Below are 12,747 nucleotides of genomic sequence, written 5' to 3'. Positions count from 1 at the left end.
TTTCTGCGCACTATTTGGGAAATGAAACTAGGTGTTATTTAATGCCATTTATCCAAAAAAAAAAAAAAAAAAACAGTACCGCAGTATCTTTCTGTAAGATTACTGTCAACAATAAATATATTATACAGTTGTTGACTGGGGTCGAGGGCAACAGCTGATCTGTTGGACCGGCTCGCAAACTGTTGCCCAAAGCCGAAGGTGATTACATTATCATGTAATAAGGGTTATTCATTCATACTTTATTTCCTCTACATAGAGATTGAACATAGTTCACATACATAAATTTTCTAACGAGTCACATCAAAGATATACATTTACACGAGTTATAATGGGGAAAAAATAAAAAAATAAATAAGAAATATCAAGACTACCGCGCTTCGTATTAGTTTGAAGTTAAAAATACGAAATGCTTTATTGTCGGATTCATGAATGGTATGGCGCCCCAGCAGTACAAGGAATAGGTCGTTTACTGATAACCCACACAATACCGCAGAGAGCCGCACATCGAAACAGTTTACGATCACGTCCCACCAATTTTCGCGAATCATCGCCACGGACGGACAGGAACATGGAGTATGTTGAAAAACGTTGAAGAATGAATTACTAGTATTACACAGAATACATGTATATAGAGTTCGATTTCTCGGCAGTTTTCGGGTATCTTCCAAATAGATGACGAATTTGAGTTTATATAAAGTTCTATGAAAAGTGTGAAGTCACGATCGTGAGACATACGTGTTTGCCGCTGGGAAACATGTGATGCAGTCACTTTGTCACGTACAATTTTTCTCCAGGAATGTTTTTCAGAAAAAAATCCATCGTCCAGAAATGTCCACAAATGATCAGTAAGATCATATGATTGTATAATACTCATAATATCAGAGATAAATCCCAACTGGTTTGTCGAGAGATCGTGGAAATAAGAAAATAATCTTGTGAGGAAAATGTTCTTTGTTAACATTTTTGGGTTGAGGCGACACAGTCGGCCTAGGAATTGCAGCTTTCGAACGACTATTTCTGCACATATGGGGAGTTCATCGAAATACGATTCACACATATCTGATCTGCTTAATTTGGGTAAGTTAAGTGAGTTTTTGCAAATAAAATGTTGGAATGTATTCAGCTGGTTTCTGTCTCTAAACGACAAATTCTTCCAGAGTTCGCACCCATAGAGTACCAATGGTAGCACAATTGTTTTGTAAAGATGAGTCAGTGTTCTAGGATTTAGGAATGGTGAACCAAGGTCAGATAGTGCAAAATATGACTTCTGTCCTTTGTTACAAGCCTCCTGTATTCGATCAGAGAGTTTACATTTTTCATTTATAATCATACCTAGATGGTTGTAAGACCGGTTGCACGATACAATCGCTGGACCTAGATGCCAGGACATGTTACATGTGTCTAGTTTAGCTCCTTGTGCACGGAACTGCAACAAACGCACGATTTGGATGCGTTGAATGTAAATCACCATTTGCAAGCGTATACCAAAATGCGATGTCTAACAGTTTTTGAAGCGCAAGTGGAGTGACAGCAATTAAAGACAAGTCGTCGGCTAGGGAGGGGCAGCTGCTGGGTATATTAAGTATACCTGTGTTTGGGCTACCGTACTGTAACGTTTGAATAAGGTCGTTGATGTAAACAAGATAAAAAAAAGGTACATTGTAGACAGGACACCACCCTGTCTAACGCCTTGGTCTACCGGAAACCATTCTGTACGGGTCTGGTTCACTATGATTAATTGTTAATTTGTTAACCACCTAGCATCCTAACATAATCCAGAATTGAGAAATTTGCACGTATGTTGTTATGAGCGTAACTGCTGACAATGGTGTTATTGGTGAACTGTTGACATGATATTATGGGCGTAACTGCTGACAATTATAATATGGGTTTAACCGCTGACAGTGATGATATCGGCGTAAATGCTGACAACGATGTTGCGGCTTAGTTTCTCTTTCTGTGAACACAATCTTTTGTTTGTTATAATCTTGTAATTCCTTCCCCATTCTGTTGTTTTTTGTTGATATTTGAGATTTGTGGGATATTAACCAGTAATATAAAGTCCACAATGAGGAAATTAAAAAAAAGAATTCATGAAACTTCGCACACAACCTTCCGTAAATTCGTTTGTCCTCACTGGTTTATGGTATATGTTCTATCGTTTTGTTTGACCAACTCGGTGTCCTTCAGAACTCAAATAAAAAGATCCTCAAGTACCTATATAACACATTTCTTGTATAGAGTACTTAACTCTTAATTCGGAATGAAATGAGAAAATTAAATGACAGAACATTGAATGTTTTACTGTGACATAAGTCGGGGTATCACCACGGGTCACTGCACACTCAGCTTTCTTTAAATTCTAACTTTACCACCCAAAAAACCTTATGTATTTAAATTGATAAGTAATTGTAAATATTTGGTTTGGCATTTTTTTTTCTTTGCAAAGAGCGTTGAAACCTTATCCGTATAAATATAGACGTGAAGAGTTCAGATATATATACCGAGAGGAATCCGTTAAACATATAGATTTGTCCAGTTTTATGAACAACTATACGCCATAAAATCGTCCTTCAAGTCCGCCTCAAGTCGTTATAAACCTAAAACTTCACATTTCTCGCAGCAACCTGTTCATGAATCATAAATGTGTTAATGCCGTCCGATTGCTGCGTTCATGAGGGTAGTATCCCAGGGTTGAGAAATTTCAGCAAACATGGACCAGGATCCAGAATCGGGGAAAACCACCGGGAAACCTTGTGAGAATGTTCGGGAGGAATTCCGAGTCCAGAAGTTCGGATTCAGTGACGTCCAGCCTAGGTATTTTGTGACAGCGCAGGTAAGTTTAATCGTTTGCATGCGGTGTATTTTATTGCTTACCTATTTATTACCACATCTGCAGTAGACACTGGACAACAGAAGCTACTGAGTAATTAATGCAACAGTTAAGTTAAGGTTGCAATGGCACTTTGTAATTTTAATCGAAGGAATATGGTATAGTGTACTATGACATTCTATGCTGTAACATTTGCGTATTCTCGCTGATATATGTACGTGTAGACTAGTACTAAGAAACAAAAATGGCAAACTTAAAGATATAAAAAATATCTGGTATGCATGTCTGCATTGTTCAAGCTTAAGAAATATTGACACAAATATTTGTATGGCGGTTTTTGAATCAACATTTCCCAAACTTACACAATTCTCTGTACTATGTTAAAATGTTAAAAAATAACCCAAAGAGAACGTTTAATGTGTGTAATGATTTTAGAATTAGTGCATTAATTGCGAGTCAAAATGACAAAATAATGTTTGCAAGTGCTGATTTAGTGTTTCAGTCCCGCCCTCTTCTGTGTATGGACAGGATTCTGGGCGCTGTTCCACATGACCGTAATTTGCCTGCAGTTCTACTTTATTGATGACCACCCAAATCCAAAATGGCTGTCCTTCCTGACCAACTGGGGCTACACCCTCCTGGCTCTGTCGGCCGTGTGGGACTGTGTCTGTACGCTGTACGTAAATACCACAAGGAGAGAATTACTGGCAAACGGTACGGTCAATACTCAGTTTCATTATCCATGTAGCATGCAATATTAATCTATTAACGCTATTGCAACTTCTCCGACCTTTCAGAGAGAGAGAGAGAGAGAGAGAGAGAGAGAGAGAGAGAGAGCATGTTCCGAGTTCTTCCGGAAATGACCGAGAAATTGCAATTGCGCTTAAGGAATATCATTTTCTTTATGTAAATGTGGAATTTGCAATTGGAGCTTTGTTAAGGTCAATTCGTTCTAGATTCAGTCGATTTTTTCATTCTCCGGGAAAACATTCATGATTTAGTATCGTCAACTCATTAGGTAAATTCTGTCGAATGCTATGTACAAGTATGCAGCTCTTGACCACGAGTATACAAGCCCCGTTGTGTTCTAAACATGAACTTAAGTTAAATGCTGCAATTTAAAATCTAACACTTAACTAAACAGTATTGCTTCTTTAAACGTCTGGGCCAATCTTTAAAATCACTGGCACATAGTTGTGATGGGATCACTCTCATTAAGGATTTCTATTGAGTTTTCAGCGAGTCGGGTATCAAATTCTTCCTGCTTTGCCTTTATTTACATAGACCCCCGACCTGTACTTTAACAGTATTTGTCAATGCACATGATTACTGCATTTATATATGATGTCAAACTAACATACTTATCTAATGATTTCACCACTTGAAAAAAAAAACCCACCCAGACTTTGTCTAAATGGAATTGATTGTTCGATTACGTGATATGTTTCACAAAATTCTTGAAGGTATTAGCGACAAGGACATCACGTGACACGCCTAACACAAATTTTTTTTATCAGTAAAACATTTTCTTACGTATTTTCTAAGTTGCTTTTATTTTTTGGCTTTTATTCAAGATAAAATACGTTTAGATTTAAAAACAAACCAATAAGTCACATGTAGGTGTCCATTCTTAAAAATAATGAATAGAAATCTATCCATTCTTAAAAATAAGAGACAAGTAAAACTATTAACTTGTTGAACGGTTATATACAGGTATGTTGAAACAAGAATAAGAACAAGAACCACATTTACAAATAAATAAAAAGATTTAATGAATGACACAGTAAGTGCGATACAGCCGAGAAACACTGAACACCAGTAAAAAATACAGTATGTATGGTGGCATATCTCTGCCCCTTGTGTGCAAGTTATTTTTCTATTAAATATGTCGACATGCAAGATAAATATGTTGACATGCAATATAGTTATGTCAACATGCAACATAAGTATGTTGACATGCAAGAACATTTCAATCATAAAAGAATTATGAAAAATCTCAAAAAATCTCAAATATCGGCCACATGTGACATACAAGATGCTAGATGCTACTTATTTATGCCGACGTGCAACTTATTTATGTTAACATGCAAGATAAATATGCTTACATGCAACATATTTATGTCAAAATGCAACTTATTTATACGAAAACGTATAACCGCCTTTTGATGTTGTGTTAAACCTCTAAATGGCAAATTAAAATTAGTGTCATCTTCCTATTAATTGTATATATTGTCAAAATTATGTCGACTTGTACAAAGAAAAAAATACAAGTCGATATATTTTGGATAATTTAACCGCTCATTTCACGCTCTGTTGACTTTGATTAAGTCAAAATATTATTTTGCGTTATAAATTTGTCGCATTTATATAAATGCGCAGAAATTTGCTCTTTCTCTTTTATATTGAAAATTAGTTATGTTGAAATTGTACAATTTGTGGAGCTTTTGCGTCCATATTTTGATGACTTTTTGCCTGTTTACAAGGAATGTCAACTTCAGTTTTTCGTCGTAAGTTTGAGAAACAATTTAATCCAATTAATGTCAATGTAAAGCAGTAAACATGTAATAGCTAACTGCAAAGCTCCATAAGCATGAGAGACAAGGGCGTAGCACATTCTTTAGTAATAAAAAAAAGCTTGAAAGTGTAAATAAACGAATGCAAAAATAAAACAAATATGATACTACCAAGATTTAAACAGGTTTCTTTTTATTTCAGTAAATACTTTAATCAATACATTTTTTTAGTTAAACTAAATTTGTAAAACAAAATGAAGGAACTTTTTGTAGATTTTTATTAGGTTTTAAATAATACATGTATAAATACTTGATTAGTTTTATCTATTCCCAATTAATGATGATTCTACATAATTCCAAGTGCTTTTGAAAGATTAACAATAAAATTACTGAGAGAAATGTGCATTTCCGAATGATCTATATATTTCTTTAAGTTTAATTTAAAAGTAAAAAAAAAGACTAAACCTTTGGGTTGGGAACCATAATAGCTTAGATGTTAAATGGATAGTACCTGAAGTAAAAAATGTTGCTCTTTAACTAAAATAAGTTAATTTCAGTCCGTATATAATATGGTCTTAACCAGAGCTTTAACCCCAAAGCATCTAGGGAGTTTACCATCTCTTCTACATATCATAACCAGAGTTGGGGTCAATTACTTTGAAAAGTAATTAATTACTTTCAAATACATTGACAATTTTATCAATTACTTGCAATTACAATTACATTGATTTTTTAAAATGTAATTAATTACTCTCAATTACTTTGATAAATGTAATTAATTACATTTCAATTACTTTAGTTTTATTTGTTAAAATCTTGAGAACATATACCTATATTAACAACATTAAGATAAACAGGGTTTATGTACGGTTATTTTTTTTAAGGTTGTATAGTTAAGTTCAGATCAGATTTCTTGAAAATTTTCTTTAACATTAAATTCAGTAAGTACCATTGAGTTCATTTTTGGTTCTGAATAATATTTTCTCTATAGTGAATTTATTTTTATTCACATATTAAAACTATGTTTATTGAGAAAGTACAACTTTTGGCAGTACAGCATATCAGTATATAAATAATAATTGCTATAATTCACAAGAATGAGATATTTTGATTCCCTTGAGTCTTTAATCAGTTCAGTTCAGTCTAAAATCAATTGGGGTTCTTGGGTATTGGAGGAGTTCACACCTCCACAAAATTAGATCTTTACCTATTGCTCTGGGCAGTGTGTCATACTGTTTAAACATACATGTATGAAACATTATGGGACATTTAATTATTGTAAAAACAAAAGTCCATGCCAAACATGTATAAAATCTATTTATCATTATAAGACACCTTTATTATATCTTAAACTTGGAGAAAAGTAATTGAGATGTAATTGAAAAGTAATTGAAAATACACAATATTTTTGGAATGTATTTAAATACATTCAATTACTTGTAATTGAAGACAGACTCAATTACCAATTACTTTCAATTACTTTGAAAAATGTAATTAATTACACTCAATTACAAATACTTTTTTCAATTACCCCATCCCTGATCATAACATAATATCGGTAAACTAATAATTCTAGTCGTTCAAATTTTAGTGAAAATTCCTCTCTGACTTGGATAAGTCGCAACATTTAATTTTGGCGGCATAGTTAATGCGCATTATTTTAGCGCAACATTGCGGAATTCGACTTTAACAGATTAAAGTGCTTAACACGTCAAACACATGTCGAAATGGTGTCAATAAATAAATTTTATTGTCATAATTAAATTGCTGAACTTTAACATAATCATATATGACAATATATTTATGTGAATGTATCGCGTTCTAACGCAACGATAAGAGACGGTTAAACGTTTCCGTATATTTATGTTAACATGCAACTTCTTTATGTCGACATGCTACCTATTTATCTCGACATGCAACATAGTTATGTCAACATGCAAGATAAATATGTTGACATGCAACGTATTTATGTCGAGATGCAACTTCATGATGTTGACATGCAACTTATATGTTGCATGTCAACATATTTATCTCGCATTTGAACATAACTAAGTTGCATGTCAACATATTTATTCTGCATGTCAACATAACTAAGTTGCATGTCGACATAAATAAGTAGCATGTGAACATAACTAAGTTGCATGTTGACATAAACAAGATGCATGTCGACATAAATAGGTAGCATCTAGCATCTTGGTTGTCATATTTGGGCGATATTTGAGATTTTTAAAGATTTTTCATAATTCTTTTTTTATTGCAATTTTCTTGCATGTCAACAAACGTGTGTTGCATGTTGACATAACAATCTTGCATGTCAACATATCTATCTTGCATGTCGACATATTTGATAGAAAAATATCTTGCACACAAGGGGCAGAGATATGCCACCATAAGTATGATATACATAGTATCAGGGCATGATAGTATATACTCCATTTTTTGAACACGAATCAAAATTTATCCACTTTTTCATATAAATTACATATAAACACAAAACACATCAGATATGATCAAATCATAGATTTAGACCACTGCACTATATTAAAATCACATTTTGCAGGTTTCTAAAAGTTAATTCTCGATCATCCGGACTGCATTCCCCCTGAAAAGGTTTATAGATCGTCAGCCGTCCACACCCTGGACAAATTTCTGCATTTATCTGAATCTGTTACTGCATCTTTGTTTTGGTTGGCTTTATAGTTTTATCAAATTATTTGATTTGTAAGTCATATCATCTAGTACTGTTATCAGCATCCCCGCATTCCATATCCAAAATATTACTTAAAACAGCATCGGTTTAGGCAGTACCTCTTTTACAACGTTGAATATTGTTAAATAAGGAATGCTCTCCTGAACAGAAAATAAGATGTTGGTGTTGCTTAGTAGAAGAGTGAATGAATATGAAATTTTCACAGCAGAGCTTTATAGAACACTTGCACATACCTGAAACTGTCAAGTACCAAGTAAGTGAACAACAGAAAGTTCTACACAAGACGTCAGGTTTAATTGTTCAAATTTAAAAAATGTATCTATCAGCATTGTCAACAGGTTTACCTGATACTGTCAGTTCTTAAAACAAAAGAGGCAATGTTTTAAGTCGGATATTAGCATCAAACTCTCCATTCTATGATAGAAACAGTCCGAAATATCTGACGTTTTAGTGGCTATCTAAAACAATTTGATATTATACATGCCAAAAAAAACCGTCAGAACCGGCGCCATTACGTAAACTGGTTTGCCGCCTCTAACTGAATTCGGCATTCTTGGCTCGATTTTAGATATTTACGAGTTGAATCAAATGTTTCACTCAAAACCAATTTAAAATAAGAATGTTTATGCTATATTATTGCGTTTAAATATATACATCTATTCAAAATCGAGCTTAGAATGCCGCTGGGGCTTCCATTTGGAGGCGGAAAATTTCCAGTTTTTGTAATGGCACCGGTTCTGACGTTTTCCTGGCATGTAAAATATCAAAAGTCAGGATAACGTCAGATTTTTTTTACAGTGGTTGATTTGATATACCGATGTACTCGATAAGATCACCTTTAATTCTTTTAAATGCATACTCATCTGCCATTCAATAGTCTCAGTCCAAATATAGTTTAATCATACTTATCTAAACGATAACCGAAAATAATAACGATGTTGACCAGTTAGAATTAATGACGTTTCTACCACGAACCAAAACCACTCGATGAAACACATACTTGATTCTTCTGTTTCTGTTTCAGATGCATCTTCAAACCTTTCGTGGTATTTGAAGATACAGTGGATTTTGTTTAACGTTTCCACGGTAACCGCTGTCGTCATCACGCTGCTGTTTTACTCACTCTTAACTCCAGGTCAGTATAACAATCTAGTTTAGTGTGCATAATTTCTGAAAAAACCCTTGAAAAGTACTTGAGTCAAATTAACATGATTGACATACCGAACATAATACGTTAACTTTAAACTCAACACGCAAACGTTAACGTTTAAATAAACGTACAGACATACAAATTTAAAGTTGACCTGTTTTACAAAGTACATTAAAGTGATATGAAATTAAATTGTACGACGATTGAAAAACATGCATAAATGAAATCTTGAGAAAAAGTATTAAAATTTAGAATTGAATAAACTTATCATTTATTTTTATTTTACTCTCTTCAGATTTTACAGCCAGCAGCATACTGAAACACGCCATTAATTCAGTGTACGCAGTGCTGAGCCTGACAGTGAGTGCTAAGCCCGTGCGCCTCCTACACATTTACCAGGCCGTGCTGTTCTCAGTGGTGTACAGCGTCTTCTCATTGGTCTACCAGAAGGCGGGGGGCGGGGCTATCTACACAGTGCTGGACTGGGACAAAATGCCCAACACCGTACTGCTGTCTCTGGCAACTGTTCTTGTCGTGGTACCCATGGTTCATCTAGTCATGTTTACTATTTATAGATTACGTGTGTTTGCTTGGAACTCTTGTTGTCGGAAGAGACAAGTTTGTGATGACGCCGACGTCGGCAGAAATGCCAATTTTGACGGTTCGAGGTCAGAGAATACTAAAACGGATGAAAGGCATCATGACAGTGCTATGTCAAGTTAGACTCGATGATCACTGACAGGAAACAGTTCTCTGAAAGATTTTAACGCTGATAGTAGTCATAGTTGATTTCATACCGGAATGTACACGGAGATGTAAGACGGGGGAATGATGTGATCTGAGAGAATGGAACACCTGATTATGACTAAGACGTATTTTTCCTTAAGGGCATTAAATGCCAAACACTGAAATCAGTGAAGCTGTAATGCTGGAATATGGTTGTTTCATAAAATTGTTGATTGTTGATTTATTGTATAACATTATGATTTATAGAAATTTCAAGAAAACCACGATAATCTTTGTTATGAAGACCCATCATGAATGTGCATCTATCAACAGAATACTTTCCCCTTATTTTTTCTTCAATGGCCAAGTCTAAGCATTATCCAAGATTTATGTGTATATATCAGGGTGATAACAAAGTTATCTACTTATATACTAAAGTCTGTCCCAAGTTATTGCTTCCATCGCTTTTTGATGATTTTTAATAAAAACACACATACCTGTGAAAGAAATACAGATGAAATCGATAAAAGGGAATATATCCAAATTATATTCATTGACACGTTATCATTTTTCACTCATAAAAGTTAACAGGAATAAAAACAGATTTCTTACGTAGATTTATAATGGGAAACTTTTACATCTTTTCACCATTCAGAACTCATTCGGAAAACCGCGCACAATTTTTCAACGTTATTATCCAGGCTTCATTATTTCTGATGCAATGCTAAATCCCCGCAGACTTTCTATTTTGGTTTGTGTATTGAAACGTGAGCGGTAGAGGGGGCATTTCAAAACAGGTTTGGACATTTTTCATATCAGTGGATGAACGTAGTTTGAGCACAAATGTATTTATGATTATCGAAATATCAAGCGAAAAGTTGTGGAAGCAAAAACTGGGGATAGAGTATTTTATAGTGTTTCCAATTCCATTTACACTGTTTAATTGAAGATCACTGCGCGACCGTCAATGACTTATTGAACAAATAAATGTATAGGCGAGAAGGTTGACCTCTTTCAATTTCGAAGACAGGGCTGCGTTCAAGATCGTAGCTGCTACTTAAGGCTACGTAGGGCTACGTAGTTGAACGTTAAGCTAGCCTAGCCGCTACGTAGATATTCGTAGCCTAAATATTTTATGCTAAGCATCAAATTCAAGATGGCCACCTTAGTTACTTTTTTATAACAAACATGAAATCTTTTTACTTTGTGATATTTTGTTCATCCTTAAAGTTATAATGAATTTTAACATGTATATAATCGCTTAAAATTAACAAATTATGTCGATGTAATTAACCTTTAGTTGAATATTTCCAACTTCAAATCTTAATTAGACCTAGCGGCTAACCTAGCGGTGCGTTCAAGAGACCTAGATATCTGATTTTGAACGCAGCCCAGATATAACAAAGTCATACGCTAGTGATCACGATCTTAGGGGAGATAATTACTTTCAAGAAAAATCAAAGAAATGCTGCATTGACTGAATCTATTTACAAGTTATTTATTATGCAAATGTCCGACATGCGTCTAAAAGTAAAGCTAATGACGCTGGTCGGCGAGTATAGGCAAGGTCACGGGATCTGTTGACACTAAATATAGTCACTGCTTTCTCTCTGAGAAAAACAACTACAGATGAAATGTCTAACCCTACATATTATTTCTGGGAACAGAAATTCAGTATGTAATATGGGCATCTTTTGGCACGTTGGAATTTGCAGGAAGCAGTCATGTTCAACTTGTGAGTATTAAAATATATGTTTTATGAAGCTTTAAGTTCATTTATGAATATTTATTGTATAAATTAATCAAAAATATGCATTACGAATCAAACGCCTTCCGCCAGATGTATAATGAAACAGACATAAACTCTCTGTTTAGAAGGCTGGATGGCTGTGACCAATTTTATACCATATTAATCTCCTTATGTAGAAACGTTTTCTATAAAGATATAAAAACATCTCATTTTCAGTTAAAATTATTTTTGGGTTTTCCCCATATTTGATAGTAGTTTATGGTGAAAAATAGCATATTTAAAGATCTAAGAAAAATCCGATGCGAGTTGTGTTGGTCATCCAGCCTCCTTATATCCATGAACAACGTGTAGTGAGCACTTTAAGAAACGAATGCAAGCATTTAAATTCCTGATCCTTTGGTAAATATCGTAGTCTCATCAATTAAGATCGAAAGATTCAATAAATCTTGCTACTGTTATGAATGTAAAAATTCTCGAATCGATCCGAAATTTTTTATCTATGCGTCGTAATGGACTTATGGACGTCACGTGATCTTGCTTTTATATCAGCTCCACTTTCAGTGTGGTGGATATATTATCTTCTTCATCCTGTTCTACATTTTCCAGTTTGTGATCTTCCCTTTATTACAGCTCCACTCTAAGTGTGGTGGCAATAATTTTCTTGATCTTCCTGTTACTTTGTGTGAATTTTCCTTTATTACAGCCCACTCTAAGTTTGGTAGCTATAATCTTCTACGTCCTGATCTTCCTGTTATTTTGTGTGATTTTTCTTTTATTACAACTCCACTCTAAGAGTGGTGGCTATAATCTTTTTCATCCGGATCTTCCTGTAACTGTGTGTGATCTTCCCTTTATTACAACTCCACTCTGAGCATGGTTGTTGTAATCTTCTTCATCCTGATCTTTCTGTATTTTTGTGTGATTTTTCTTTTTAACAACTCCACTCAAAGTGTGGTGGCAATAATCTTCTTTGTCCTGATCTTCCTGTAACTGTGTGTTATCTTACCTATATAACAGCTCCACTCTGATTGTGATGGCTTTAATCTTCCTGATCACCCTGTTACT

General features: G+C 34.4%; 1 protein-coding gene across 2 annotated transcripts; it reads left to right on the top strand.

The window, feature by feature from the left end:
• Positions 1 to 598: 598 nt before the first annotated feature.
• On the top strand, positions 599 to 10,934 carry LOC128160398 (protein rolling stone-like). Of its 2 annotated transcripts, none has more exons than XM_052823712.1 (4): positions 599 to 2,836; positions 3,403 to 3,547; positions 9,081 to 9,191; positions 9,502 to 10,934. In XM_052823712.1, the coding sequence occupies exons 1-4, from the start codon at positions 2,714 to 2,716 to the stop codon at positions 9,927 to 9,929; spliced, it is 807 nt and encodes a 268-aa protein (XP_052679672.1). In that variant the 5' UTR covers positions 599 to 2,713; the 3' UTR covers positions 9,930 to 10,934. The 2 variants fall into 2 exon arrangements, with proteins under 2 accessions (XP_052679672.1, XP_052679671.1); XM_052823711.1 differs by having other exon boundaries at positions 602 to 2,836; positions 3,328 to 3,547.
• Positions 10,935 to 12,747: the final 1,813 nt, after the last annotated feature.

This window comes from Crassostrea angulata, chromosome 8 (assembly GCF_025612915.1).
Source record: "Crassostrea angulata isolate pt1a10 chromosome 8, ASM2561291v2, whole genome shotgun sequence".
In the NCBI taxonomy this organism is placed as follows: domain Eukaryota; kingdom Metazoa; phylum Mollusca; class Bivalvia; order Ostreida; family Ostreidae; genus Magallana; species Magallana angulata.
This window is presented reverse-complemented; position numbering and strand designations above follow the sequence as displayed.

Bases quoted from the DNA above. Each gene is read 5' to 3' on its own strand.
- LOC128160398 (XM_052823711.1), top strand. From the start codon at position 2,714: ATGGACCAGGATCCAGAATCGGGGAAAACCACCGGGAAACCTTGTGAG. The intron at 3,548-9,080 runs GTACGGTCAATA...TTTCTGTTTCAG, and splicing joins GAGAGAATTACTGGCAAACG to ATGCATCTTCAAACCTTTCG. The intron at 9,192-9,501 runs GTCAGTATAACA...TACTCTCTTCAG, and splicing joins TTACTCACTCTTAACTCCAG to ATTTTACAGCCAGCAGCATA.